Raw genomic sequence first — 25,507 nt, forward strand, 5'->3', positions numbered from 1 at the left:
GGTCCGGGACGTCATATCCGATGGTTACCGGATAGAATTTGCTTCCCTTCCTCAGGATAGTTTCTTTCGATCCCACCCTCCTCGTTCCCCTTCTTTGGTGGCGGCCTTTCAGGTAGCATTATGTACCCTCCTCGCTCAAGGAGTGATTGTGCCAGTTCCTTCAGGGGATCGTTTTTGGGGGTTCTACTGGAATCTTTGTCGTCCAAGAAAGGGGGCTCTACCTGCCCCATTCTGGACCTCAAGCTACTCAACCGCCACTTGCGGCTACGTCATTTTTGCATGGAGTCCCTCCGCTCCGTGGTAGTGTACATGGATCAGGGGGAGATTCTATCCCAAGTGGATATCCGGGATGCCTATCTGCACATCCCCATTTTCCCCGCCCATCAGCGTTTTTTCCGCTTCGCTGTCCCTGCGGGTCATTTCCAGTTTGTGGCTCTTCCTTTTGGCCTAGCTACGGCTCCCAGGGTTTTCACCAAGATCATGTTGGCAGTGATTGCCATCCTTCGGTCCCGGGAAATCTCGGTCATACCTTACCTTGACGATCTTTTGATCAAAGCTCTGTCCAGGGCCCAAAAGTTGGAGAGTCTTCATCTCGCTGTACAGACTCTGTCCGCCTTCGGTTGGGTGATCAACTGGGAAAAGTCCAATCTTTCTTCCTCCCAGTACCTTGTCTTTCTGGGTCTCCTTTTCGACACGGCGGCTGCCCGAGGTTCGTCTTCCATTGGACAAGCGACACCCCCTGTAGGAGGGTGTCTGTAGCCTACAGCGCCCCTCTCTTGTTCCGATTCGCTTCTGCATAAAGGTGCTGTGGCGGCCATGGAGGGTGGTCCCTTTCTCCCAGTTCCCCTATCGCCCTCTTCAGCTGGCAATCTTGGCCCGGTGGAACAAGTCACCGTCCACTCTGGATCGCTGGATTCTTTTCCCCCCCTCCGTTTGGTCTCTTCTCCAGGGGCGGTCATTTCTTCCCCTCCACTGGCAGGCCATCGTGACCGACGCGAGTCTCCTTGGTTGGGGAGGTGTGTTTCGGGGCCTAACTGTCCAGGGTCGCTTGTCCCCTCAGGAGGCTCACCTCCCCATCAATCTTCTGGAGCTCCGTGCCATCTTTCACTACCTCCTCCACTGGAAGATTCTCCTACAGGGTTGTCCTGTTCGAGTCCAAACAGACAATGCCAAGGCGGTGGTGTATATCAATCACCAGGGCAAAAAGGAAAAAGAAACAAAAAGAAATCTGCAGTTATCCCTGGTGGGTACAATATGGGAGAAAGAAAGAGGTGTGCTCACCTTGTGGTGTTTTACATCGAGCACGCTTTCTTGTGACACATAAATGTGGGGTGCTGCCTGCCGTGGTCCTCTGTAGTGGTCCCGGAGTAGATTCAGTAGATATCCTCAGGGTGTGAGGAAAGAAAAATGACTGCTAGTTACAGGCGCTTCTCCACGTCTGTTATTGTGTTGGTAATAAACGGAGATAAACTGAGGTTTAGATGCAAAAAGAAAAAAGCTTTTATTGGACCAAAATAAAATACAAAAAGCAAAACAAAGTAACAAGGTAGTATCCGACATGTCCAGGGCGTCCAATAGGCTGCTTATACATGGACAGAAAAGCCGCAAAAGTTTAAAAAATTTTGAATAAACACAAATTTAATTGTAACGAACTCATATTGATGTGCAGAAAACATATATACATAGTGGTATGAGGTGTGGTAAAATTCCTGCTTGTATCTGAATGATAGTTGCCGTGCATGTGGTACTATACCGCCTTGAGGGAGGCTCCGTTTGAACCTCTCCGGGATGCTTCCCTTAGCTTTCTTGGAAGGTCGCTTTCCTCATTGCCGTTACCTCCATTAGGAGGTTCTCCGAGCTGGCAACTCTCTCTTGTCACTCTCCCTTCTTGGTCCTTAATCAGGACAAGGTTGTCTTTCGGCCACCTCCCTCCTTCTTGCCCAAGCTGGTTTCCTCCTTTTACATGAACGAGGAGATCGTTTTCCCTTCATTTTGTCCGGCTCCATCCAACTCTAAGGAGAGTTCCCTCCATTGTCTGGATGTGGTTCAAGCTGTCCGGATTGATCTTTCTGTCACCTCCTCTTTCCGGCAGGGTGACTCCTTTTTTGTGATTCTGAAGGGTCGTCGCAAGGGTCTTTCAGCTTCAAAGGCTACAATCTCACGGTGGCCCATTCCTCTATCTCGGAATCATACCGCGTAAAGGGAAGGTCCCATCTTTTTGGGTCACTGCTCATTCAAAACGTTCCGGCAATGGCTCCGTCTTCTGCCTGATTCTGTTTAGGTTGTTTTTCCCACCTCGGGGACGGCTTTGGTGCATCCCACGGTCCCTGTGTCCCCCAAATGGAGACGACCAAGAAAAGTAGATTTCTTATGCTTACCGTAAAATCTTTCTCTGATGATCCATTATGAGACACAGCACCCACCTATTTGTTTGTGGTTATGGTTCCGTTTTCGGTCCGAGGAGTTTTGTGCGGTTCTTTCTGTCTGGTCCCCTCGGACACCTTGCTGGTTTTCCTATTTATTTTTTTAAATTTTTTTTTTTTTTCGGTCCTCTCCTGCTTTGGGACTAAACTGATTAGCTCAGAGTCAGTAGGCGGGGTATATCCTGCCAGGTGGGGCCGACTTTCTTTTTGTATGCCTAGTATCGGCCTTCTAGTGGCAGAAAGATACAACCACGGTCTCTGTGTCACCCAATGGATCCTTCAAGAGAGAGATTTTACGGTAAGCATAAAAAAATATCTCTATCTACCGTATTTATCGGCGTATAACACACATTTTTTTTTTTTTTTTTTAGCCTAAAGTCTATCTGCGTGTTATTCGCCGATAAGCCGCTGCGCTTTAAATCAATGAACTTCAGCGGCTTTTGCAGGTCCAGAGACCTGCCGTCGCTGCTCTATTCTCTGCCCTGCCTATCCTGGGGTCCAGAGACTGCTGGCGCCGCTGCCCCCTTCCAACCCCCCCCCCCCCCAAATCCGTGGTTTTTCTGACCCTGCAGAAGCCCCCAGGAAAGGCAGGGGGAGAGAGGCCGTCGCCGCCCGCTTCTCTCCCCCTGCCTTTCCTGGGGTCTAGAGCCCTGCTGCCGCCGCTTCTCTCTCCCTAGCTATCGGCACCGCTGCCCCATTGCCGGCGCCGCTGCCCCATTGCCTCCCCCATCCCCGATTTTATAATTACCTGTTGCCGGGATCGGGTCCGCGCTGCTTCTGGCTCCGTTGTGGTGTCTCCTGCGTCGTTGCTATGCGCTGCGCAATGATGAGTGGCGTTGCGTTGAAGACGTCACTCATCATTGCGCCTCGCTGCGCATAGCAACGACGCAGGAGACAATGGGGCTCCGGCAATGGGGCAGCGGCGCTGATAGCCAGGGGGAGGGAAGCAGCGGCAGCAGGGCTCTGGACCACAGGAAAGGCAGGGGGAGAGAAGCAGGCAGTGACGGCCTCTCTCCCCCTGCCTTTCGTGGGGGCTTCTGCGGGGTCAGAAACAGTGTATCGGGGTGTAAACATGCGCGCGCACACACACGCACCCTCATTTTACCAAGGATATTTGGGTAAAAAAAACTTTTTTTTACCCAAATATCCTTGGTAAAATAAGGGTGCGTGGTATAACCCGATAAATACGGTATACAGTGTGTGTTTGTTTATATTTATATTTTTTTATAAAAAAAAATAGATATATATACATACCGTATTTATCGGCGTATAACACGCACTTTTTAGGCTAAAATTTTTAGCCTAAAGTCTGTGTGCGTGTTATACGCCGATACACCCCCAGGAAAGGCAGGGGGAGAGAAGCCTTCGCTGCCCGCTTCTCTCCCCCTGCCTTTCCTGGGGTCTAGAGCGCTGCTGTCGGCCCTTTTCACCCCCTGGTTATCGGCGCCGCTGCCCGTTCTGTCCCACTGACTATGGGTGCCGGCGCCGATAGCCAGGGAGAGAGAAGCGGCGCCCACAGCCAGGGGGAGAGAAGGGGCAGCGGCACCCATTGCCGGCGCCGCTGCCCCGTTGCCTCCCCCCATCCCCGGTGGCATAATTACCTGGGTCGGGTCCGCGCTGCTCCAGGCCTCCGTCGTGCGTCCCCAGCGTCGTTGCTATGCGCTGAACGGCGCGGCGCATGACGTCAGAGCGCCGCGCCGTGCATAGCAACGACGCTGGGGACGCACGACGGAGGCCTGGAGCAGCGCGGACCCGACTCAGGTAATTATGCCACCGGGGATGGGGGGAGGCAATGGGTGCCGCTGCCCCTTCTCTCCCCCTGGCTGACGGCGCCGCTTCTCTCCCCCTGGCTATCGGCGCCGGCAGGGGGTGAAAAGGGCCGACAGCAGCGCTCTAGACCCCAGGAAAGGCAGGGGGAGAGAAGCGGGCAGCGAAGGCCTCTCTCCCCCTGCCTTTCCTGGGGGTATATCGGGGTATACACGCGCACACACGCACCCTCATTTTATCATGGATATTTGGGTAAAAAACTTTTTTTACCCAAATATCCTTGGTAAAATGAGGGTGCGTGTTATAGGCCGGTGCGTGGTATACCCCGATAAATACAGTATATATGATACACACATATACATATATATATAGATAGCGATAGATATGAGAAATTTGTTCTTACCTGAAATTTCCATTTCCTGGAGTCTGTAGGCGGCACACAAAGGGTTAAAGGATTCTCCTGACCAGGAAATAGGATAACATATACAGCAGTACACACATGCAGAATGCCAGTTAATTAGTTCAATAGTCCCCAGCTGCTCCCTAGGGCAAAAAGACCCCCAGAAACAGACCACACATGTATAGTATGCAGCAGTAACATTTATTTGGGAGGGTAAAATTGTGCCGCCTACAGACTCCAGGAAATGGAAATTTCAGGTAAGAATAAATTTCCCACTTCCTGGTCGTCCTGCGGCAGCACACAATAAGATTTGCAAAGCAATGCAAATATAAATACAGAAACAAAGGGCGGGATTACTGGACAACAGCTCCTTGAATTATGTTTGCGCCAAAGGCCGATCCCTCAAAGGCAGAGAGATCTGCGATTTGCGCCAATTCCGGGTCATACGGGTCTATGGTGACCGGGAAAATAAGGGGGATCGGTGTATTCCAAGACACCCACGATCCCCCTGAAGGGATAGGAGTGAGGTGGCAGGGGTGCCACCCCTCCTCTCCCTGGTATTGGTCGTATAGAAGCGAGGACCAATAGAAGATCTGGGGAGGGGGGGGGGGGGTTAACTTTCGGTTTCCTCATTCTGCCCACCCACAATAGGTGGGGCAGAACGGGGAAACGGACAGAGGACCGGCGCCGGAGATCCACTTACCCATGTCGTGCGGCTGGATCCTACGGAAGCCGGTGAGTTGTCTAGCAACATCTGGAGGGCTACAAACTGTAGCCCTCCATTTGTTGCAAAACTACAACTCCCAGCATGCCCAGACAGCTGTTTGGGCCTGCTGGGATTTGTAGTTTTGCCACAGCTGGAGGGCTACAGTTTGGAGATCACTGTGCAGTGGTCTCTAAACTGTAGCCCTCCAGATGTTGCAAAACTGCAAATCCCAGCATGCCCAAACAGCTGTCTGTGGATGCTGGGAGTTGTAGTTGCGTACCTCCAGCTGTTGCATTACAAATTTTGGGGGGCTGTTTCTCCTCTTACCCCTTATGAAAAGGAAAAGTTGGAGTCTACACCAGCCTGTTAGTGTAAAATTTATTTATTTTATTTACACTAACATGCTGGTGTTGCCCCATACTTTTTTATTTTCTCAAGAGGTAAAAGGGGAAAAAAGACCCCCAAAATTTGTAACGCAATTTCTCCTGAGTACGGAAATACCCAATATGTGGGCGTAAAATGCTCTGCGGGTGCACAACAAGGCTCAGGAATGAGAGCGCACTATGTACATTTGAGGCCTAAATTGGAGATTTGCACAGTGGTTCTGACATAAACGCATAAAAAAAAATACCCACATGTGACCCCATTTTGGAAACTACACCCCTCATGGAACGTAACAAGGGGTATAGTGAGCCTTAACACCCCACAGCTGTTTGACGAGTTGGATTTGAAAATGAAGACAAACATTTTTTTCACTAAAATGCTGGTGTTACCCAAAATTTTTCATTTTCACAAGGGTAAATAGGAGAAAAGCCCCCCAAAATGTGTAGCCCCATTTCTTCTGAGTAAGAACATACCCAAATGTGGATGTAAAGTGCTCTGCCGGTGCACTAGAATGTTCAGAAGAGAAGGAGCGCCATTGGGCTTTTGAAGAGAATTTTTTTTTCCGGAATTGAAGGCAATGTGTGTTTACAAAGCCCCCATAGTGCCAGAACAGTGAACCCCCACCCACATGTGACCCCATTTTGGAAACTACACCCCTCACGTAATGTAATAAGGGGTACAGTGAGCATTTACACCCCACAGGTGTCTGACAGATGTTTGGAAAAGTGGTCTGTGAAAATGAAAAATTTAATTTTTCATTTGCTCAGCAAAAAAAGACCAAACAAACTTTCACTTACCTTCCTACGTTCCCCACGAGCTCCGCAAAAGCTGATCGTTCGGTCGGGCTGTCTACTTACTACTTCCCTTAGCCCGGTATGTCACTAGGCGCTTCAGCCTATCACCGGCTGCAGCGATGTCCCGCCTCAGCCGGTGATAGGCCGAAGCGCCGTGTGACGTAGCGGGCTAAGGGAAGTAGGAAGTAAACAGCCCGGCCAACTGATCAGCTGTTGCGGAGCTCCGGTGAAAGTTTGTTTTGTCATTTTTTGCAGCCCGGGCAGGATGGAATAGAAAAAGTCTGCTCCTTTAACACTAATGGCAGGTCCCAATAGGGAAAGGGTTGAGAATAAGGAGGACTGAGTCTTCTTAATGCTCTAAAGAATCTTGAATCTATAGCAGACCCTGCAAATAGACCATTCAAGTGAGCATTGATGGCTGTCACCTGGACCTTCAGGGTATTGGGTTTAAGCCCTTTATCAAACCCTTCCTGCAAGAAGAGCAATAATGTTGGTGTGTCGGATGGATCTTTGTTCTTTCTGGAACACCAACCTGAGTAAAGGCGCCAAACCCTAGTATAAATCTTGATTGTAGACTGTTTTCTAGAGGCTGATTGTATTAATCACTTCTTTTGAGAAACCCTGGTTATTCAGATTTTGGCGTTCAAGTTCCAAACTGTTAGACTCAAGCTATCCGGATGAAATAGGCCTGCTTGAAGTAGATCTTTTGTTACTGGTAGTTTGAAGTAATCTCTTCTCGATGCGTCCCACACGAGTTGAAACCAAGCCCAACGTGGCCAAAATGGAAGAATGACAATAGCTCTGACTTGCTCGTCCACGATCTTCCTGAGTAATCTCGGAACTAGTGGAAGAGGAGGAAAGGCATAGATAAACATCCTCCTCCATGACATCGACAGCCAGGGGATGACCTGCACATTTGTCTATGATCATCTTGAAGACATACGGGTTGAGTTCCCACTCTCCTGGCAAAATCTTCCTCCTGTTGAGCCAGTCTGCAGTAATATTTAGAGAGCCTTTGATGTGAGTTGCTAAAATGGAAAGAAGATTCTTCTCTGCCCATTTCATCATGTTGGCAAACAACTTCTGGAGAGACTTGCTCCTCGTTCCTACCTGCTTGTTTACATAGTAAACGGTTGGTAGGTTGTCCGATATCTGTACGTGTTGGTTGTGGAGCAGATTCTTGAAATGCATCAATGTGAGACTGATTGCCTTCAGCTCCCTGAATTTGGAGGACATTTTTGCAATTTCCCTGGGCCAAGACTTCTGAATCCATGAATCCCCCACATGGGCACCCCAGCCAGAGCTTGAGACATCTGTAGTGAGGACTACCGACTTGGGGGGGGGGGGGGGGGGGGGGGGAGGAGAGACTTGCCTTGCTGAAACCACCAACCACCACCTTTTTTAGGTTTTTCTTTACCGACACTGGAATTGGAATGGATGACTATAGATCCTCATGCGATTTGTTCCAAAGTGAAAGGATGTGAGCTTGGAGTGTCCTGATATGTGCTTTCGCCCATCCAAAGATTAGGTTAATAGGCCCAGGATCTTCATGGCAAGTAGAATCGTGCTGGACTGAATACCTAGGAAGAACTGAAGATTCTGAAGAATGTTGACCTTCTTCTCTTCGGAAAGGAAGATCTTCATCTGGTGGGAGTCTATTACGAACCCCAGATAAGAAATTCTCCTTGTAGGTGAAAAATTGTATTTTTGTTTAAGATTATCAGAAACCCATGATCTTGCAGGACTGGAGATGAACTAGAAGATGATGTGAGCTTGCTTTGAACAGCCAATTTTCCAGGTACGGTGTTACGTCGATGCCAAGCAACCTTAGATGTGCAACCAGGACGACCACCACCTTTGTGAAGACTCTTGGCTCTGATGTTATGCCGAATGGGATGCATGTGAATTGATGATGATGATGATGATGGATTTTCTGATGAGACCTCACTGCTACCTGAAGAAACTTCCTGTGAGCTGGATGAACAGGGATATGCAGGTATGCATCTTGAAGGTCCAACGGTGCCATGTAGTCTCCTTCTCTGATATCCAGGACTGCTGATGTTATTGACTCCATTTTTAACCTTTTTTTTTTTTTTACAGAGTATTTGTTTGAGAGACAGATCACCAGCTTCCAATCTCCCCCAGACTTTGGGACACCGGAGAGTAGAACCATTTTTTCCGTATTTCTTTGTCTGGAACTTCCTCCAGAGCATTCTTCTGAAGAAATAGACAAATTAACTCAGAGACTACCGAGGAGGCTCTGTTGACCATGAATCTGTTTGGTGGTTTCTTTCTCAACTCGAGAGAGTAACCTCTTTTTATTGTGTCTGACACCCAAGCATCTGAGAAGGTTCTAACCAGATATCTGCAAAAGCTTGGAGTCTTGCTCCCACTGGAAGCGCTTGGGGCTTGGCATCATTGGTCTTTCTCCTTGGAGGGGGATGGCTTTTTCTTAGAGGGGGAGTAGTCCTGCTTCTTTCTATACTGATGTCTTGTGTCCTGTTGAAGAAAATTCCCCTTTCTTTTAAAGGGTCTCCTGTATCGGCCCCTTACATAATTAGCAGGCCTTTTCCTTTGATAAGGAAAGCTTTCTCCCTTGTCCTTTTATGTAGAGCTTTAAGGATCCCCTTCAACTGCGGTCCAAACATTGAAGAGGGGTGAAAAGGCAGGGCAACAAAATATTTTTGGACGAAATATCGCCTTCCCAGTTCTTGATCCATAAGGCTCTTCTCAAGGCAATAGACAAAGCTAAGGCCCTGGATGAGAATTTCATCATATCCAATGGAGCATCCCACAGAAATTCTGATGTTAACTTCACCCTACAGGTTATTCAATAATTCCTTGCGAGGTACCCAATCATTGATGTCTCCTGAAAGCTCTAACAGCCAAATTCTCAAGGCCCTTGCCACCGGAAGAGAGACGGACGCAACCTTTGATGTGGCAGCCGCCGTTAAATAGGCCTACTTACAGAGCATATCCGCCTTTCTTTCCATGGTGTTTGCAAGCATTGTTGATTCTTCCGACGGGAATATCGCCTTTCTGGCTAAGCGAGCCGCCGTCAAATCCACCTTTAGGAGGGTTTTCCAATTCCTCATAAGCTGCCGGGGACAGCTTATAAGTGGACCGCAACCTGGCTCCGTTTTCTTTTCTGGCTTGGACCAGTCTCTCCGGAACCATTCCTTAAATGGGTGGCTAGGCAGCAACCTATCGCGTGAAGGAGGGAAGTGAAACAGCTGATTCTTCTTTAACTTAGAGGACAAATCATTGTCACATTCGAAGACCTCTTTAACTGCCAGTAATAGATTCTGCAGTTTCTCTTTCTTCACTCCTCTTTCTTCCACTCCTCAATTGGCAAAAAATCTGAGCTGCCCGATTCATCTGGGGAAGCTGGATGATGTAGAAGTGGATGGAGACACCTCTTTATGGGACACTTTACGTTTTTTTTCTCCTTACCCTTAAGGGTACATTCCCACACGGCGTATTTTGCTGCGTATTTGGTGCTGTGTATTTTCCTACCCATTGACTTCAACAGAGAAAATAAAATACGCAGCAGCAAATACGCTGTGTGGGAATGTACCCCAAAAGCGGATTTAATCTCTGTAAAGCTGGAGCTCAACTCCGTTTTCAAGCAGCCTAAGAAGGCCGACGGCTCCATAGAAGTAGAATGAGTTGGTGCCGCACACAAACTACAAATATCCTCCTCCCAGTCATCTCACAGCAATTGGTGACATTTAATGCAGGCACAATGTCTAGATTTTCTAGATCTTTTGCCTCCAGAACGGGACATCTGGGGAGACAGAAAGGCAATTGGATTAATAATACAATGCCCCACAGGGAAGGGAGATTCCACCCTTACTCATTTCACTGTACCTCTGCCAGCTGAGAAACCTGCTGCCCCAGTGGCAGCGCGGGCTTTTAATGATCTGCGCACTGAGAAACAACCCCCTTAGTACACCCCGCGAGATCCGGCAGGGCCGGCTCCAACGCTAATTGACTGCTACACAAGCATACGTGCAGCCGCCTGCTGGCTCACACAGGATGAAAACACTTAACACACAACCAGACTACCCCGGAACAGCAGGCTCCCGCACTGACACTAGAGCGTGTGCTCGTAACCTCCGGCACAGCAAGAAATGTAGGTAAGCCGGCAGAAGCTCGGGAAGCCTCCGAGTATTAGCCGGAAAAAAGAGGGGGGGGGGGGGGGGAAAGCCGAGGGACCAGGGTCCCCCTGGTATACAGACTCATATTCACCCCAGGGACCCCAGAAGCCTGAGATTTGGGGCCGTTGCATCTGCAACGTTCTTCCTTCCTAGAAGAAAACAAATACATGTGTGGTCTGTTTCTGGGGGTCTTTATGCCCTAGGGGGCAGCTGGGAACTATTGAACTAATTAATTATTTAACTTGCATTCTGTGTGTGTTCAGGGTCAGGAGAATCCTTTAACCCATTGTGTGCCACTGTAGGACGACAAGGAATTTTTTAAATATATACACCATATAATAATCTTGGTTTTCTTATATAGGGAAAAAGGACCCTATGGTTCTCCTTAGGCTTCAGGGCCATCATGCAACTGCCTCCCTATAGTTTGGCCCCTATCTGTGGCCCTATAGTTACATCTGTGGCCCTATTTAAGAATAGTTCATAGTGTTCTGCACAGGTTTAGTCACTTTTGACCATAACCTTTTATTCATTTGCCCAATTATGAAATAAGGATGTCTCTCTAGATCAGTGTTTCCCAACCAAGGTGCTTCCAGCTGTTGCAAAACTACAACTCCCAGCATGCCCGGACAGCCTTTGGCTGTCCGGGCATGTTGGGAGTTGTAGTTTGGCAACAGCTGGGGGCACACTGGTTGGGAAACACTGCTGGAATTGCTCAGGTAAGGACATCCCTTGCACATTCGGACCCATACATCCGCTGGTTTCCATTTTATACTGCATCTCCGTCTACTGCACTGGTATGTATGGTAAACATGGCAACTCTCCTACCATACTGGTAAATACGGGCCTGGGGATATGGGATCATAAGACGATGACCCCGATGGGCGCTGTATCATCGATCCCTTGCTCAAGCATCTCTACAGACTAGGCCACACACCACTGTGGATAATAATGGGCCCTGACTGCTTGGTGACCCGATCATATCCAGACTGAATATGAGACATGGCTGGACGTAGGTTCTGGGCCCTTTCTTACTGTCTCCTCTTTCTTCCCCAGGAGAGCTGCCTCTTGGTTTCCGCTATCACTGCCAGGCAGGGAGTAAGTGTTTTCCGTCTCTTCGTGTCCTGTAGATCCGGTTGCACCAGATGACTTGTATGTATATTATCGTATACATGCCGCTTCTCTTCTTTGTTTCCAGGTGATGCTACACATCAGATCCCTGTGTCTGGGTTTGAACTTGCAAACAGAGATTACCACAACCTCTTCCACTCTCTGTGCAACTTTATAAGTCCTCCCCCCAAGCGTGGGACTGCGGTGTACTGCAAGGTTTGTTAGCATTTACATCCTTTTTTTTTCACATTTTAGTATTTGCAATTCTGAGAGTTTAGTATGTCCCAATAAGATGCCTCAGGTTGATGGACTTACTTATATAGCCTGTGTAATGCTTAATTTCTTCTATGTCGGTGCTGCAGGGAAATTGACCGCCTACTGTAGTGCAGTGTACACTGCCTGTCGGCATAAAGGGTACAGGCACAGCCAGGTACTCAAACACCCATGACTGACCTGAGGGCCTTCACTGTGCCCCCAGCTGCCCTGGAAACCCATTGGCATAAGTGATCACGTCACTGGGAAGCCAATGGGGGGAATGGTGCACAAACAAGTTCCTTCTGTATTGGAAAACGTCTCCCCTATTCGAAGTATAGGGGAAAATGTTTCCGACTGCTGGGACCCCCACGATCTCCCGTACAGGGCCCGGGCAGTTTGCTGGAAGGGGGCGTTTCAACCACCACATGAAGCGGCGAAAGCTTTAATTACAACTGGATAAGCTTTGTACCTGCCCCATGTAAAGGCATGGGCCGCTCACCAGTGTTATTATTCTCTCCTCGGTAATCCTGCATTGTTCTTTTATCTCTAATTGTTTCTTTAACATTTAGCATAACTTGTATCTTTTCCTGTGTTTTTTTTTTTTAGAATGTTGACCTGTATAGAGTCGGCTGGTGTCTTCAGTGGCTGTCTGTCAAAGCCGGTGAGTTTTTTTTATTTTTTATTTATTGCCTTAGGCTGCGTTCACACGGCCATCTAAACCTGTCCCATTCTTCTCCCTTCAAAAAAAAAAGACAATAACGGATGCAAACTGATGTTATCCGGTTATATCCGTTTGGATCTGTTATTGTTCAGTTAATAAACAAAAAAAATAATTTTCTTTTGTTCTGTGCATGCTCAGAAGTAAGAACGGATCAAAAAGTGGATTGAAAAAAACGGATGCAAACGGATGACATTAACCCCTTAACGACAATGGACGTAAATGTACGTCATGGTGCTGTGGCACTTAACGCGCCATGATGTACATGTACGCTACACTGTGACCGCGAGCAACGGACTGGTGTTCGCGTCATGCGCGGCAGGTCCCAACTGCTATGAGCAGCCAGGGACCTGCCGGTAATGGCAGACATCCGCGATCGTGCGGATGTCCGCCATTAACCCCTCAGATGTCATGATCAATACAGATCATGGGGTCTGCTGCAGTGCGGTACTTTAAATGGATAATCTGATCGCCCGCAGCGCTGCCGTGGGGATCCAATCATCCATAATTGCAGCCGGAGGTCCCCTCACCTGGCTCCGGCCGTCTACAGGGGTCTTCTGCTCTGGTCTGAGATCGAGCAGACCAGAGCAGAAGATGACCGATAATACTGATCAGTGCTATGTCCTATGCATAGCACTGAACAGTATTAGCAATCAAATGATTGCTATAGATAGTCCCCTATGGGGACTATTAAAGTGTATAGAAAGTAAAAAAAAATGTGAAAAATCCCCTCCCCCAATAAAACGTAAATCATGAGTTTTCCCCATTTTACCCCCAGAAAAGCGTAAAAAAAAAAAAAAAACATTTTTGTTATCACCGCGTGCGCAAAAGTCTGAACTATCAAAATATATTAATTATCCCGTAAGATGAACGACATGAATGTAGAAAAATAAAGTCCAAAATTGCTGCATTTTTGTCACATTGTATTCCAAAAAAATTTATGAAAAGTAAAACCTAAAGAAAAGTGGTACCCATAAAAACTACAGATGACGGCGCAGAAAATTAGCCCTCATACCACCCCATATACGGAAAAATGAGAAAGTTATACGGCAATTTCAAACATACTAATTTTGTTAAAATAGTTTGAGATTTTTTTTAAAGCGGTACAATTATAGAAAAGCATATAACACTGGTATCATTTTAATTGTATTGACCCACAGAATAAAGAAAACATGTCATTTCTACCATAAAGTGTACAGCCTGAAAACAAAACCTTCCAAAATTTGCTAAATTGCGGTTTTCTTTTCAATTTTCCCACATAAATAAATAAATTTTTGCTTGCGCCTTACATTTTGTGGTAAAATAAGTTATGTCATTACAAAGTAAAAACAAGCCCTCATATGGATGGAAATATAAGAGTTATGATTTTTAGAAGGTGAATAGGAAAAAACGAAAATGCGAAAATAAAATTGGCCTGGCTCTTAAAGCGCAACTCTCATGAACTTTTACTGCAATAACCTGCACACAGTGTGTGTCCTGTGTGCAGGTGGTTTAACAACCTTTCTACCTAATAGTTCCATTTATTACCCTAAAAAAGGCTTTTTTTTTTTTTTTTAAAGCCACGGACAGGTCGGGTAGGCGTGGCGCGAGGTCCGCGATGCCCTGCCGCCAGCCACGCCCACCTACTGTAATTCAGCGCTGGGACTCTGTGTGATTGACACACAGGTCCCAGCGCATCATGCACCGTTCATTTCTTCTAACGTGCACGCCGTTGCGTATAATGCTTGCAAGCGCTCGCTCCCGCTGCCGTCTTTCTACTCAGGACGCACTGCGCAGGCGCCCGGAGTAGAAAGACGGCTGGGGGAGCGAGTGCTCGCAAGCATTATACGCAACAGCGCGCACGTTAGAATCACATAGAGTCCCAGAGCTGAATTACAGTCGGTGGGCGTTGCTGGCAGCGGGGCATCGCGGACCTCGCGCCACGCCTACCCTACTGTCCGTGGCTTTCATAAAAAGCCTTTTTTTAGGGTAATAAATGGAACTATTAGAAAGGTTGTTAAACAAACCACCTGCACACAGTACACATGCTGTGTGCAGGTTATTGCAGTAAAAGTTCATGACAGTTGCGCTTTAAGGGGTTAAAGGCTCTTCCGTTTTTCATAGACTTCAATGTTAAATTTACTGTATCAGTTTTTTCTTCTGTTTTTTATTTTTTTATTTTATTTTTTTGACAGAAGAGAAAATACTGCATGTGCTGTTTTTTTTCTGCCATCCAAAAAACGGAAATGAGTGTAGACGGGTACAAACGGATGTAAACGGATTGTAAAAAAAAAAAAAAAAAAACATACATAAATGGGATTTTTTTTTATTTTTTTTAACCATTTTTAATAGAACTGGGATGAAAACAAATGGGGACAGATGGCTGTGTGGACGCACCCTTAGCAAGTACTGATCCATACTGCAGTCCTATAGAGGAAGAAGTCTTCCCTGTCCTTTAGTCTAAGGCAGTGTTTCCCAACGAGGGTGCCTCCAGCTGTTGCAGAGCTAAAACTCCCAACATGCCCGGACATACAGCAACTACCAGCATGCCCGGACATACTGCAGTCCTAGAGAGGAAGGAATTTTCCTTCACCTATATTCTAAGGCAGTGTTTCCCAACCAGGGTGCCTCCAGCTGTTGCAAAACTACAACTCCCAGCATGCCCGGACAGCCGAAGGCTGTCCGGGCATGCTGAGAGTTGTAGTTTTGCAACAGCTGGAGGCACCCTGGTTGGGAAACACTGGTCTAAGGATTGAAATGGATTAGATGTTCTAATAGATGTTCTATTAGATGTTCTATTAGTATTGAGTTGATTTTACCATTGTCTGCCGCCATTAATCCTATATACGTATCTCTCTCGCAGGCATAGAGAATCTTTTCCAGCTGCAGGATATAGAAAGCTTAATCATTAAGTTTTATAGAGAAAAGCTCAATGAAGAACCATCCAAATCCAGCGTGAACCGTCTGCTGGATGTCGTCCAATGGGATTACGCAAGTAACACCAGGTAAAGACTATGGTGCTTGGGACTGTAATAATTTAGTGCAGAGCTGAGCTCAATACTGGGAGGTTGGAAGAAATTGAATTAATACCTTAAGGACATCAGGATCAGTACAGGATAAATAATGTACACAGTGACCTCACCAGCAGAATAGTGAGTGCAGCTCTGGAGTATAATACAAGATATATAACTCGGGATCAGTACAGGATAAGTAATGTATGTACACAGTGACCTCACCAGCAGAATAGTGAATACAGCTCTGGAGTATAATACAGTATATAATCAGGATCAGTACAGGATAAGTAATGTAATGTATGTACACAGTGACCTCACCAGCAGAATAGTGAATACAGCTCTGGAGTAGAATACAGGATATAACTCAGGATCGGTACAGGATAAGTAATGTATGTACACAGTGATCTCACCAGCAGAATAGTGAGTACAGCTCTGGAGTATAATACAGGATATAATCAGGATCAGTACAGGATAAGTAATGTAATGTATGTACACAGTGACCTCACCAGCAGAATAGTGAGTACAGCTCTGGAGTATAATACAGGATAATTGTTATCTTCCTAATACAGCACAACACTTATTCAAGGGCTGTATGAGGTATTGCAGTTCTGTTCCATTGAAGTGAGTGGTGACTTTCTTGGTTGGCTCCATTGGGGGACACTGAGACCATGGGTATATACTGCTGCCACTAGGAGGTGCTCACACTAGGCAACAAAAAAGAACGTCGGCCCCTCCTGGCAGGATATACCCCGCCTACAGACTCTGAGCTATCAGTTTTAGCTTAGTGTCCGTAGGAGGCAGACACACGTCTGGAGTTCTCCAGACCTGGTCTTTTATTTTCTTATTTTTTTAGTTTAGGGACGTGGGTATGTAGATAATTTTTTCCTCGCTTTTATTTCTCTCTTTTTAGGTGGGGGTTCAGGAGCATGGTGCTACCTGTTCCCCCATATGCGAAGGGGCACAGGCATAGTACTGTCAACCCTTTCTCGCCACTGGCCAGCGCCTGGGGTTGCACCTTGGTTCCAGGTCCCCATACCTACCCTGCTCGTCTCGCTGTCTCAGCCCGGCATGATGCAGGTGTTTAATAGCTGGCTGAAAACTTCAGTAGGTAAGTTTTCCTGGGACATGGTGAGTGAGTATTTTTTCTAGGGACAGTTCCTGCTCAGCCTTCCTGTAGTCAGGGTCAGTCTCGGGGGCTAGCTTATTTCACCTGGGGCATTTTTCACAGCCCCGCAGTTCCACCCCCTGGCGGCTGCGCTGTACACACACGGCCGACAGTTTACTTTCACTTCGGCAGCCTCCACGTGTGAGGCGACCAGAGCGCCCCGGGGTTGCTTTTCCAAGTCTGCTGCGCTGCCCGCACACGGCTGGCAGTTTACTTCACTTCGGCCACCTTCCACATGAGGTGGCCGGAGCGCCGGGGGCCATTAATTCGCCTTTGAAGCGGCAGGTTCATCCTTGCTTCCTGCTTTCACTTCTGCTTGGGTGTCCAAAGCCCGTTCTGTCTGGGCTTCCCATCTCCGCCAGGGCTTTTTGTAAGAGCTCCTTATTACCACAGAACAAGTCTCGCCGTACAAATTCCCACAGGAAGTCAACTTCCTTTCAGCCCTTTCGGTCTTTTGGCTTGGGTCAGGCAGCCAGACCGGTGCCCTCACAGGATAGGTAGGCTCCTTCCTTCAAGGCTCGACCCTCCTGGAAGTCGAATACCCGTTCCGCACGTTTTGCGACCAAGTCTGGCAACCGTAAGCCTCCCTCTGTCTGAATGGACGCCCCCATCCGGAAATTATTTTCGGGTTGGAGTTCGTTTGTCCCTGTTCCGGGACATTTGGATTGCCCACGGTTTCTGACGGCTATCCCAAGAAGCGTTTTTCGGGGTTCTAATCAAACCTGTTCTTGGGACTCCAGTTTGACACAGCGGCCACGTGGGTTCAGCTCCCGCCAGACGAGCGCCATGCTCTGTCAACAGGAGTTAGTCTTCTCTGTCGTCCTGTTCCAGTTTCCATTAGTTTCTGCACGGAAGTCCTGGGTCGGATGGTGGCGGCCATGGAGGCCGTTCCTTTCACCCAGTTTCATTGTCGTTCTCTTCAACTTTCTCTTCTGTCCCGGCGGGACAAGTCTCCACTTTCCCTCGGTCGCAGGATTATTCCTGCCCCCCCCCCCCCAGGACTCGCCAGTCCCTCCTGTGGTGGCTTCGTCCTCCCAGGAAGCTCTTCTCCCCACCAATATCCTGGAACTTCGGGCAATTTACCTATGCCTTTGCCAGGGCCGTCCTGTTCGTGTCCAGTCGGACAACTCCACAGCTGTGGCATATGTCAATCGCCAGGGCGGCACTCTAAGCCCCGCAGCAGTGACCAAGGTCTCCAGGATTCTGCTCTGGGTGGAACTCAGAGTTCCCTCCATCTCGGTGATTCACATCCTGGAAGTGGACACTGGGAGGCAGACTTCCTCAGTAGCTCTTCTGCCGACCCCGGGGAGTGGTCTCTTTATCAAGATGTGTTTGCGGAGATCTGCAACCTCTGTGGCACTCCGGACGTGGACCTCTTCGTGTTTCGCCACAACCAGAAAGTTCCTTGCTTCGTCGCCAAGTCCCGAGATCCTCTGGCACTAGCCGTAGACTCACCAGTGATCCCCTGGTCACAATCCTTCTCCCCAGTTGTTTTCTCCCTTCCACGCCGCCCTTCCTTTTTGCAATCTGGGTTGGAACAACACTAGGCTTTCAGTTCCCTTAAGGGTCAGGTGTCTACTTTCTCCATTCTTTCAGCTCCCCCTGGCATCTGACCCTCACATCCGCACTTTTCTGCAGGGTGTAGTTTATGCGGCTCTGCCGTGCAGATCCCCTAATCTCCCATGGGATCTGAATCTGGTTTGTAGTGTTTTGCAGGGTGCTCCCTTTGAACCTCTTGGGACATTTCTCTTTGTGGCCTTTCCTGAAAGGTGGCCTTCCTCATTGCGGTCACTTCCATTAGGAGAGTTTCGGAGCTGACTGCTCTCTGCCGTTCCCCCTACTTTGTCTTGCACCACAGGACAAAATTGTTTTCTTTCTGGTCCCATCATTTTTGCCTATGGTGGTCTCTGCCTTTCATCTAAAAGAGGATATCGTCCTCCCGTCTTTTTGCCCAGCTCCAGCCCATCCCAGGGAACGGTTGCTTCATGGTCTTGACGTGGTACTGGCCCTTTGGATTTACCTTTTGGTCATTTCTTCCTTTCGCCAGTGTGACTTTCTTTGTACATACAGAGGATCGTTGTAAGGGATTTCCTGCTTTGAAGCAGGGCTGTGGAGTCGGTAGATAAATGTTCCGACTGCAGTTTTTTGTACTTCCGACTCAGACTCCCCGACTCCTCTGTATTAATATGCAAATCTATTTTACACAGTCTTGTAAGTTGTACGTACATGGCTTTATACAAACAAATAAGCTATATATCCCAGCACTAAACCTAGACATGATTTGTCCTATACAGAAAAACATGCACAGACATGTACTGAACACACACACTTACACACACACACAAAAACAGAGCCTACATTTTAGTACTCAGAGCATATAAACAATCTGCACTATACATGAACATTCATACATTCCTGCACCACACTTACAAACCTAGGATAGACAGTTTCTTCCATAAACATGTACACATGTCTTCCCTCATACAGACAAGCAGGGACAACTATGCAGTTCCTTCCAGAAACATGTACACATGTCTTCCCTCATACAGACAAGCAGGGACAGCTATGCAGTTCCTTCCAGAAACATGTACATATGTCTTCCCTCATACAGACAAGCAGGCATGCAGGTTTTAAAATAAATATAAACACTTACAGTTGAATCCAAGAAGCTGTTCCACCAAGTTCTTCTAAGCTCTTCTAGCAGAGAGAGGTAATTGGGCAGAAGCTGCTGCCTTCTCTTTTTTGTGTGCTGATCTGCTGCTGAAGATAGGACAGTGGGTGGATCCAGGAAGGGGCATTTATTATAAAACATGTTTTCCCTAGTAGAATCCCATAGTCATGTTTAAAGTTTAAGCTAACAATCTGAATTTACAAGTTTTTATAGCCTTAGCTGAATGGCAGCAGTTTTTCCAATGGTTTACAGCTTCAGTCTTGAGAACTATTGACCTTCCATTCCCTTCACTTATACAAGTGTCTTAGTCCTGCAAAAAACATATTTACTTAACCCCTTAACGACGCAGGACGTAAATGTACGTCCTGGTGAGGTGGTACTTAACGCACCAGGACGTACATTTACGTCCTAAGCATAACCGCAGGCATCGGAGCGATGCCCGGATCTCTGCTTTGATCTGCCTTCCCGCAGACCAGAGCAAAAGATCACCGATAACCATGATCAGTGCTATGTCCTATACATAGCACTGAACAGGATTAGCAATCGAATGATTGCTTTAAATAGTCCCCTATGGGAACTATTAAAGTGTAAAATGTGAAAAAAAACCTCCCCCAATAAAAACGTAAATTGCCCCATTTTCCCTATTTCACCCCCAAAAAGTGTTAAAAAAATATTTTATATACATATTTGGTATCGCCGCGTGCGTAAATATCTGAACTATTAAAATAAAATGTTAATGATACCATACGGTGAACAGCGTGAACATAAAAAAAAAAAGGCCAAAATAGCTGCTTTTTTATAACATTTTATTCCCAAAAAAATTAATAAAAAATTTATTAAACGTTTTATATGAGCAAATATGGTATCAATAAAAAGTACAGATCATGGTGCAAAAAATGAGCCCTCATACCGCCGCCTATACGGAAAAATGAAAAAGTTATAGGTCTTCAAAATAGCGGGATCTTAAATGTACTAATTTGGTTAAAAAGTTTATTTTTTTTTAAGCGCAACAGTAATAGAAAAGTATGTTATCATTGGTATCATTTTAATTGTATTGACCCAAAGAATAAAGAACACATGGTACTTTTCTGTAAATTGTACGGCGTGAAAACGAAACCTTCCAAAATTAGCAAAATTGCGGTTTTCTTTTTAATTTCCCCACACAAATAGTATTATTTTGGTTGCGCCATATATTTTATGGTAAAGTGAGTGATGACCTTACAACGGACAACTGGTCGCACAAAAAACAAGCCCTCATCCTAGTCTGTGGATGAAAATATAAGAGTTATGATTTTTTGAAGGCGAGGAGGAAAAATTGAAAACGTAAAAATAACATTTTCTGCGTCCTTAAGGCAAAAATGGGCTGAGTCCTTATCAGTGAGAGGCTAGGTTACCCATGGGTTCCCTGTAACAGCAGAACACAATACTATGGAAAGTATAAGTATTGCTGCTCCTAATTGTGCGTTGCGTGCCATATAATGAAGCACATGAAAACTTAACGTGTTCATTTTGCAGTTACGTGAGGCGCTGCATGCATTGGTCTTTATTCTTACAGTAGAGAAGTCATTAATGATCGCTTTTTGTGAATTGGGACATTTAAACTTGCTTTTTTTTTATTTTTTTATTATACCAATCTAAATTTAGTCGCAGTCGGTGCATTGTTTGCTGACTCCGACTCCAGGTACCCAAAATTTCGTCCGACTCCACAGCACTGCTTTGAAGGCAGCCATTTTGCGGTGGATCCGTTCTTCCATCTCTGAAGCTTACCGCTGCAAAGGGAAGACTCCGCCTTTCCGGGTTTCAGCTCATTCCACTCGTTCCGTCTGGGCCTCCTGGGTTCTCCGCAACAGGGCTTCGGCCTTGCAAGTCTGTAATGCGGCCAACTGGTTGTACTTGCATACTATTACTAAATTTTTGCAGGTGCACACCTTTGCATCCGCTGACGCTGGTTTGGGTCTCAAGGTGTTGCAGGCGGCTGTGATCCAGCCTTCCACCTGAGTTGCTTGGGTTCTCTCCCACCCGGGGACTGCTTTGGTACGTCCCACGGTCTCTGTGCCCCCCAATGGAGCCGACCGAGAAGAGTAGATTTTTATTCTTACCATAAAATCTCTTTCTCTGAAGATCCATTGGGGGACACGGCACCCCTGTCCTTATGTCCTTGGTTCAGTTGCCTGTCCGAGGGTTGGTTCGGTTATTTTTTTTGTCTGTGGTTTCCTCGTCCAGTTGCTGTTTTTTCTTTCCCTGTTGGTCCTCTCCTGCTTTGGGACTAAACTGATAGCTCAGAGTCTGTAGGCAGGGTATATCCTGCCATGAGGGGCCGACTTTCTTTTTTGTTGCCGAGTGGCAGCAGTATACACCCTGTGTCCCCCAATGTATCCTCCACGAAAGAGATTTTACAATAACCATAAAAATCTACTTTTTCAGGTGTAAATGGCACGAGGACAATGACATGTGGTACTGTGCGCTTGCAAGCTGCAAGAAAATCACGTAAGTTGTTTTAACTTTTTAAAGGGGTACTCCGGTGGAAAACTTTTTTTTTTTTTAATGAACTGGTGCCAGAAAGTTAAACTAATTTGTAAATTACTTCTTTAAAAAAAAATCTTTATCCTTCCAGTACTTATTAGCAGCTGTATGCTACAGAGGAAATTCTTCGCTTTTTGAATTTCTTTTTTGTCTTATCCACATTGCTCTCTTCTGACACCTCTGTCCGTGCCAGGAACTGTCCAGAGCAGCATAGGTTTGCTATGAGGATTTTCTCCTGCTCTGGACAGTTCCTGATACGGGCATCAGGTGTCAGCAGAGAGCACTGTGGACAAGACAAAAAAAAAGAAATTCAAAAAGAAAATTATTTCTTCTATAGCATACAGCTGCTGAAAAGTACTGGGAGGGTAAAGATTTTTTAATAGAAGTAATTTGCAAATTTTTCTGGCCAGTTGATTTAAAAAAAAAAAGTTTTCCACTGGAGTTCCCCTTTAATATTGATGGGTTGCTCGTAGTTCCATGCTATGGAGCCCATTGTTTGGAACATTATGCAGTCATTGTGGTAAACAAGCTGTATAGCAGACTTATCAGAAGTAATGGCTATTCATGGGCTCAGTGTTGCCCACCCTTTTAGAGTAGTGGTCTCAAACTGTGGCCCTCCAGATGTTGCAGAACTTCAACTCCCAGCATGCCCGGACAGCCAATGGCTGTTCGGGTATGCTGGGAGTTGAAGTTTTGCTACATCTGGAGGGCCACAGTTTGAGACCACTGCTTTAGAGTCTGATAGCCTCTGTATAAGGCTTATGCTGCAGATTCCATCCCTATTCTGTACATTAAAGGGGTACTCCACCCCTAGACATCTTATCCCCTGTCCAAAAGATAGGGAATAAGATGTCTGATCACAGGGGTCTGGCTGCTGGGGACCCGCGCGATGGCCACCGCCGCACCCCAGTCATCCGGTGCACGGAGCGAACTCTGCTCTGTGCCGGATGACGGGCGACCACAGCATTCACGCCCCCTCCCTTAGACATGAATGGAGGGGGCGTGGAGTGACTTCACAAACATGGAAGCTCCAAGCTTTCATGTTCAAAACGCTGCGGCACGGGCCCAGAGATCACGGGGGCCCCAGCGGCAAGAAAACCCGCAATCAGGCTTATTATCCTCTGGATAGGGGATAAGATGTCAAGAGTAGGGGTACCCCTTTAACCCCTTAAGGACCAATGCAAATAAACCAGTACGCCCCTGAAAGACCAGGCCTGTTTTTTCAAATCGGGGATGTCTGTCTTTATTAGAGAATAACTCTGGTAACGTTTTGCCAATCACGATAATTCTGACATTGTTTTTTTGTCACAAGTCGTCCTTCATGTACATAGTAAAAGTAAGACGATATCATTTGTAGTTTTTTTTTTACAATGCAAAAAATCATGACATTTTTACAAAAAATAAAAAAAAACATTTCTATTTTAACACTAATAGGTTGCATATATTTATACTTACTGACCAAATAGTTTATGAAACTTTCAGATGTTTACTTTATTTTGACATCATTTTTTTGTTTTTAATTAACATTTTAAATTAGTTAGAAGCCTAACAATTTAACTTGAAAATTTGAAAAGTACATCTTTTTTTGTGTGCTATGCAAGGTTTGCAGTAATTAAAAAGTAGTAGAACATAGGAACACCCCCCCCCAAATGCCCCTGTTTTAAAAACTAGACCCCTCAAGGTATTCGCTAGGGGGTACAGTGAGTATTTTAACACCATAGTTTTTTGGCAGGAATTATTACAAAGTCAGTGTTAAAAATTCGAAATTTGCAATTTTTCACAAATGCATCATTTGTGGGGCATATTTTTTGTACATCACTTCTGATATTGAAAGAAATGCACCCTATATTTTATTTAGCTGCTTGTCCCATGTTCGGAAATACCCCCGCTTTGGCCATATATGGTTCCTTGGCCGCGTGGTAGGACTCAGGAGAGGAGCGCCATTTGGCTTTCAGGGCAGAAAAGTACCCCCACCCCCACAAGTGACCCCATTTATATACCGCACCCCTACAAGTTATTGGCTGCACCAGGGACCACTCTGATTGGTCCTTGGTCGTCTGACAGTATAACGCGTCTGTCTGTGACAGTTAAGGCTCCTGATGGATATATCCGCCATGTTGTGGGAATAAGCACCCACTCATGGTGAATATATCCATCACTGCTGCGGTTGGGTAGCTCAGTGTGTCCGCTTATGACTGCTGGCGGGAAATCCGCCGCTATGAGTGGACACACAAAGCTACCCAGCTGCAGCAGGGAGCTCATTACCGTGACTGCTGCATAATGTGTAGGATCACATGGTGGACATCCGCAGCATATTACATGCGATCCTACACATTATGCATTTTTTTTTTATTAGATTCATTTAATAAATGAATTTTTAATATATATATATATATATATATATATATATATATATATATATTATATTATATTTTTTTTATTTTTATTTATTTTTATTTTTACACTTTTATTTTATTTATTTTTACACTTTTATTTTATTTATTTATTTTTACACTTTTTAATGATTTGGAATACTTAGTATTCCAAAGCATTGCAGTTATATGCTGCCTGCCAGTTTTCACTAGCAGGTAGCATATCAGGACGTGCCTCTGGCATGTCCTTTCAGGCAATACCCAGGGCAGACCTGAGGGTCTTTGTAGGACCCCCGGCTGCCCAGGTATGCAGCAGCACCCCGCGATGCTCCGGGGTGCTGCAGGAGAGACAGAGGGAGCCCCCTCCCTCTGTCAGAACTCCTTACAGTGCGTGGTCACTTCTGACCGCGGCTGTAAGGGTTAAACTGTCGGGAGTGAAGTGAACTTCACTCACGGCAGTGCGGCAGGTCCCGGCCAGCCGCGGCCACACACAGCACCCTGCGATCGCGATGCGAGGTGCTGCAGGAGTGACAGAGGGAGGGGGCTCCCTCTGTCATAACACTTACAGCCCACGGTCACTTCCGACCGCGGCTGTAAGGGTTAAAACTGCCGGGACCGAAGTTTACTTCGGTCCTGGCAGTGCAGCAGGGTCCCGGCTGTGTGATACAGCAGAGTCCCTGCCGCGATCTCGTGGGTGCACTGGGCAGCACCCACGAGAAGCATGGACTAGTATAGACGTCCAGGTGCGGGAACGGCCGCCAACCTGGACGTCTATACTCGTCGGTGGTCGTTATCGGGTTAAAGGGGTCAAAACTATAGCGTGTCAGCTATCTAATAAGCCAGTGTTTCCCAACCGGGGTACCTCCAGCTCTTCCAAAACTACAACTCCCAGCATGCCCGGACATCCAAAGGCTGTCTGGGCATGCTGGGAGTTGTAGTTTTGCAACAGCTGAAGGCGCCCTGGTTGGGAAACACTGTAACAAGCGCTTCCCTATGTATTCTCCTCTCCTCCCCTTTTAATGTCACAGGTTTAGGCTGCTGTCATTTGTTGCGTACTTTATGCCCAGAA

General features: G+C 46.6%; 1 protein-coding gene across 3 annotated transcripts in view; it reads left to right on the forward strand.

The window, feature by feature from the left end:
* Nucleotides 1–25,507, forward strand: part of MAEL (maelstrom spermatogenic transposon silencer) — a 70,094-nt gene that overhangs the window by 38,779 nt on the left and 5,808 nt on the right. For all 3 annotated transcript variants that reach the window (XM_056559880.1, XM_056559879.1, XM_056559878.1), the window contains 5 exons: nt 11,688–11,729; nt 11,830–11,957; nt 12,603–12,657; nt 15,557–15,698; nt 21,968–22,030. In XM_056559880.1, the coding sequence (XP_056415855.1) occupies nt 11,688–11,729; nt 11,830–11,957; nt 12,603–12,657; nt 15,557–15,698; nt 21,968–22,030 (430 nt within the window). The remainder of the gene's footprint in view (nt 1–11,687; nt 11,730–11,829; nt 11,958–12,602; nt 12,658–15,556; nt 15,699–21,967; nt 22,031–25,507) is intronic.

This window comes from Hyla sarda, chromosome 2 (genome assembly GCF_029499605.1).
Source record: "Hyla sarda isolate aHylSar1 chromosome 2, aHylSar1.hap1, whole genome shotgun sequence".
In the NCBI taxonomy this organism is placed as follows: domain Eukaryota; kingdom Metazoa; phylum Chordata; class Amphibia; order Anura; family Hylidae; genus Hyla; species Hyla sarda.